General features: G+C 54.2%; 1 protein-coding gene across 1 annotated transcript; it reads left to right on the top strand.

Annotated features, from left to right (window-relative positions):
• The first annotated feature begins 776 nt into the window (after nt 1-776).
• On the top strand, nt 777-3,814 carry ZNF503 (zinc finger protein 503). The gene is made up of 2 exons (XM_074959931.1): nt 777-1,283; nt 2,294-3,814. The coding sequence occupies exons 1-2, from the start codon at nt 978-980 to the stop codon at nt 3,812-3,814; spliced, it is 1,827 nt and encodes a 608-aa protein (XP_074816032.1). The 5' UTR covers nt 777-977.
• The last annotated feature ends 1,030 nt before the right edge of the window (nt 3,815-4,844 follow it).

Here is a 4,844-nt window from a genome sequence, read left to right as displayed (position 1 = left end):
CCAGCACGAGGCAGGACATTATCCAACCTGATCACCACTAGCCCTTGGTTTAGTGGGCAAGGTTACAAAAAAGCACGGGTGAAACCACCATAGAGGGGCTGGAGCGAAGGAAAAAGCAACCTACAACATAACTACGTGTGTCTATCTATATACGTATAAATATTTGTACACATAACTGTATAAAGACATTCACTAAGAAGTATTTAAAGGCTGTTATAGCCTGTGCTATGTCATGAGGCTCTTAAATATACCTAGCACACCGTGTTGGCTACCCACCTGGCGCGCCCTTGAAAGGGCGCACTTCCCCCCGAAGCTGCGCACTGTGCTTTTGGTAGGTACTGGCAGAGGCTGGGGGCAGTGAGGAGCATCAGGAGAACGACTTAAAAGCGCGGGATGTGAAACACAAAATTAACGCCCTTCCCGTCCTAGGAGCAAAAACAAGAAGGGGAGGGGGAGAGAGAGGGAGAAAAAGTGCGAGAGAGGGAGAACCCATGAAAACCATAGGGGAGAGAGAGAAAAAAACCAGCCCGGGGAACGTCACATCCCCTTGACCCTCCAATCACCTCGGGGTCCCATTTGATTGGAAGGCGGCAAAGGCTTTAATCTCAGACTAACTCAGCTGCTTTTGAAGTGAGTTTCTTTGCCAGATCCCGGGCTGGACGAGCAGCGGCTCGCAGCAGCACAGCTGAGCAGAGGAGGAGGAGGAGGGAGAGCGCAGCAGCCGGGGACCAAGCGAGACACACTCACCATCCCCCCCCAGCCCCCACCCCGGGATTATTCTGCTTTTTCCCCCTCCTCTCCGGGCTCCCCCCGCCTCCACTAGGCAAAGCCAGAGACGTTTTCTGCCTTTTTTTGTTGTTCTTGCTAGTTTGCTTTTGGGGGTGTGTGGCTGTCTCCCCCCTCCCCCCACCAAAGAGAGAAGGTTTCCGAGGCTTATCAGCGCGACTCGTCCCAGTTTTCATGAGAGGTTTTGGGTCATGATCACATCGCCCTCGCTTTCTGCTGTAAGAAGTAGTAAGCACAGCAGCAGCGGTAGAGACATTGGCGGCAGCAGCAGCCTCAGCCTCAGCAGCGCCGCTGATCTCGCCTGGCAGAACGGGCACTCTGGGAATACTACTAGCTGCACCAAGCCCTTCTTCCACGCCGTCCCTCCTTCGGACCCTTTACGCCAAGCGAATCGGCTTCCCATCAAAGTCTTGAAAATGCTCACGGCTCGGACGGGACACATTTTACACCCTGAGTATCTGCAGCCTTTGCCTTCCACCCCCGTCAGCCCCATAGAGGTAAGGAACCGGAGGCGATGCCTTTCCCTCCCCCTCCTCCTGCTCAAGCGGGCTCTCTCCACGCTCATTGCATGGCGTCCTCTCCCTTCTCTTTGGAAGGCGTTTAGACCAGGAACCGCATCCCTTCTTTCGGGGCTGTAGCTAAGGCTGGGGTTGCGAGCTCCAGCCTGCTGATTTTAGCATTCCTCCTTTCATGAAAAGTTGAATTTATTTGTTTTCTTTATACCCCTTTTGGGGAGGGAGAGATGGAAGGAGACTGTTTTCCTTAAGGACTAGGGACCCACTAGTCACAACGTGCGAAATAGTCTTGTTGGCTGAAAATATGGGGCGTGGGGGAAGGAGAATGTGGGTGCGGCTGATCAAAGCTTCCTGATCTTAGTCTCACTTTGGAAGATAACCTGCTTGTGGTGGGGTATGTGTGTGTTGTTGTGAGTCCATCTTCTCCCCGTTACGCTGGCAGGATATTTGTAGGGACCTCCGCTCTGAAAGAGGGGTGGCGTGGAGGTTGGGTCTCGGTGAATGAATGGTTTCATTAAAGTCTGCTCAAAGGGAAGCCATAGATTTCCCGGAGCCCGGCTCTCCTGCTAACTCCGGATCGGTTTCTAAATAGTGTGGCCAGCCAGAAATGGTGCAGTCGCTCTCCTTTCCGGGCGTTTGTGCGCGCGTGCGGTGGGGACAAGGCAAACCCAAAGTAGAGGGCGGAAAAGCTGAACTTTGTAAAGCCCCCGGGGTGGGTGCTGCTTTGCCTAGGCAGTAGAGACAGGGGTTGTCTCGCCGCGGCATAAGAAACCGTTGCCTTTTAAAAGGCATTGTGGAAAATGGTGCATGCAGGGGAGGAGGAAGGGGGGGGGGGCTGTCAGGATGATGAATGTGCACAAAATTGTTGATCCTTTTCAGGCCGTTCTCTGCAAGAAACGTCGGCAAATGCCGACGACTTCTTCTTCTTCGTCTTCTTTTTTTAAACCATCCGATTAAACGTTTGTCTTTGTGTGTCCCTCTGATTTCTGCAGCTGGATGCTAAGAAGAGCCCGCTGGCCCTGTTGGCTCAGACGTGCTCCCAGATCGGGAAGCCGGACCCTTCCCCTTCCTCCAAACTCTCCTCGGTCACCTCGAACGGCGCGGGCGGGGACAAGGACTCCAAGTCGGGCCCCTTGAAACTCAGCGACATCGGCGTGGAGGACAAGTCGAGTTTCAAGCCCTACTCCAAGCCGGGCGCCGAGAAGAAGGAGCCGGGCCCCGCAGGCTGCGGTGGCGCCGCCTCTGGGGGAGTCTCCAGCGGAGAGAAGTCGGGATTCCGAGTCCCGAGCGCCACCTGCCAGCCGTTCACGCCAAGGACAGGCAGCCCGAACTCCAGCGCCTCCGCCTGCTCGCCGGGGCTGCTGCCGGCCGAGGGCAAGGCGGGAGAGGACAAGAAGGACGCGGAGGGCTGCGGCAAAGGGGGCAGCGCCGGCTCGGACGGGGGCCCGGGCGCCGCCAGCCTCAGCCACAGCCGGATTAGCGTGAGCTGTGGCGGGATTAACGTGGAGGGCGGCCAGCACCCGGAGGGCGCGCCGGGCTCCAAGACCATCTCCTCGGACTCGTCCTCCTGCAGCAGCAGCACCACCGCCACCTCGTCCGCCTCGGTGCTGGGCTCCGGCCTGGTGGCCCCGGTCTCGCCCTACAAGCCGGGCCAGACTGTCTTCCCCCTGCCGCCGGCGGGCATGAGCTACCCGGGCACCCTGGCGGGCGCCTACGCCGGCTACCCGCCGCAGTTCCTGCCGCACGGAGTGGCCCTGGACCCCACCAAGTCCGGCAGCCTGGTCGGGGCCCAGCTGGCCGCCGCCGGCAGCCTGGGCTGCAGCAAGCCGGCGGGATCGAGCCCGCTGGCCGGCGCCTCGCCGCCCTCTGTCATGACGGCCAGCCTGTGCCGCGACCCCTACTGCCTGAGCTACCACTGCGCCAGCCACCTGGCCGGCGCGGCCAGCGCCTCCTGCGCCCACGACCAGGCCCTCAAGTCCGGATACCCGCTGGTCTACCCCACGCACCCGCTGCACAGCGTCCATTCCTCCCTGACGGGGGCCACCCCGCCCTCGCTGGCCGGCCACCCCTTGTACCCCTATGGCTTCATGCTCCCCAACGACCCCCAGCCCCACATCTGCAACTGGGTGTCGGCCAACGGACCCTGCGACAAGCGCTTTGCCACCTCCGAGGAGCTGCTGAGCCACTTGCGGACCCATACTGCCTTCCCGGGCACCGATAAACTCCTCTCCAGCTACCCCAGCTCCTCCTCGCTGGCCAGCGCCGCCGCCGCGGCCATGGCCTGCCACATGCACATCCCCACCACCGGGGCGCCGGGCAGCCCCGGCACGCTGGCCCTCCGCAGCCCGCACCACGCCTTGGGACTGAGCAGCCGCTACCACCCCTATTCCAAGAGCCCTTTGCCCACCCCAGGTGCCCCAGTGCCCGTCCCTGCGGCCACGGGACCTTACTACTCCCCCTATGCACTGTACGGGCAGAGACTTACCACAGCCTCCGCTCTGGGCTACCAGTGAGTGTAGGGTGGGGTAAGGATTGCAAACGACCGAGGGGGGAAACGGGGGGGGGGAGGGAAGAAACCCTGCCACACTTTATACAAGCTGAAATCTGACTTTTTATAAAATAGTGTTCATTTGAGGACTGGATCCGTGAGCACTGTATTTATTTATGTTAGCTTCAAGCGGGACAATGAATCATAAAGTGCATTACTTAACTGAGCTCAATAGGTAAAAGTTGAACACCCATTGTAGAATATAAATAAAAAAGAAATAGAGGTCTTCTCTTTAATGTTACTTTAAAATTGCTATGATTGTATTGTACGTTCTTATTTAATGTCTCCTTGAAACAAAAAAAAAAGTTACATGCATGTTTGTTACTAAAAAACCAAGTCGCAATTTGTCAATTATAACTTCAAATTGCAATTATTTTTACGGTGTATACAATTGAAAGAGAATTGGTATTTTTTTGTATGTAATCTGGAAGAAGGAAAAAAAAAACAATTCTATTCCAAAAACCTCATTTGCCTTATTTTGTTCTTTAAAAGGAACACTTAACTATTTTTAATTTTAAGTCCACCCTGTAAAAGGGGGTAAGGTTTACGTCATGTACTAAAATAATAGACAATGTATCGCTTTAAAGATTAAAATTCCGTATATTTGATGTATTAAAAGCTTTTACTTTTTTTTTTTAAAAAAATACGCTTTGAGTCTGTTACAAACAACTGGGGCTGGGTTGGAGAGGATTACTAATTTCTCCTTAAGCGTTCATTCAATTTTAATTAAAATAATAAAAAAAAACCCAGCTTTATTATAACCCCCGGGCTCTCTCTCTTAAAAAAAATTTTTTTTTTTAAAAAAACAAAAGGGAAGATGCATGTTGTATTTTTCCCCCTTAACACCTGTGTAGGAACGAAACTAGAAAACTAAGGAACTGGTTGCGTGTGTTTTTCCTAGGTGTTTTAAGAAACCAGTTCTTGAATTATTTCTGATGTGAACGGGGAAAGCTAGTGTTTAAAACGTTTTGTTTTGTTTTTTAAAGAAAAGGGTT

The sequence above is a fragment of the Natator depressus genome, chromosome 7, assembly GCF_965152275.1.
Source record: "Natator depressus isolate rNatDep1 chromosome 7, rNatDep2.hap1, whole genome shotgun sequence".
Lineage (NCBI taxonomy): Eukaryota > Metazoa > Chordata > Testudines > Cheloniidae > Natator > Natator depressus.
The sequence above is the reverse complement of the archived record's forward strand: the minus strand, read 5'-3'. Positions and strand labels throughout refer to the sequence as shown.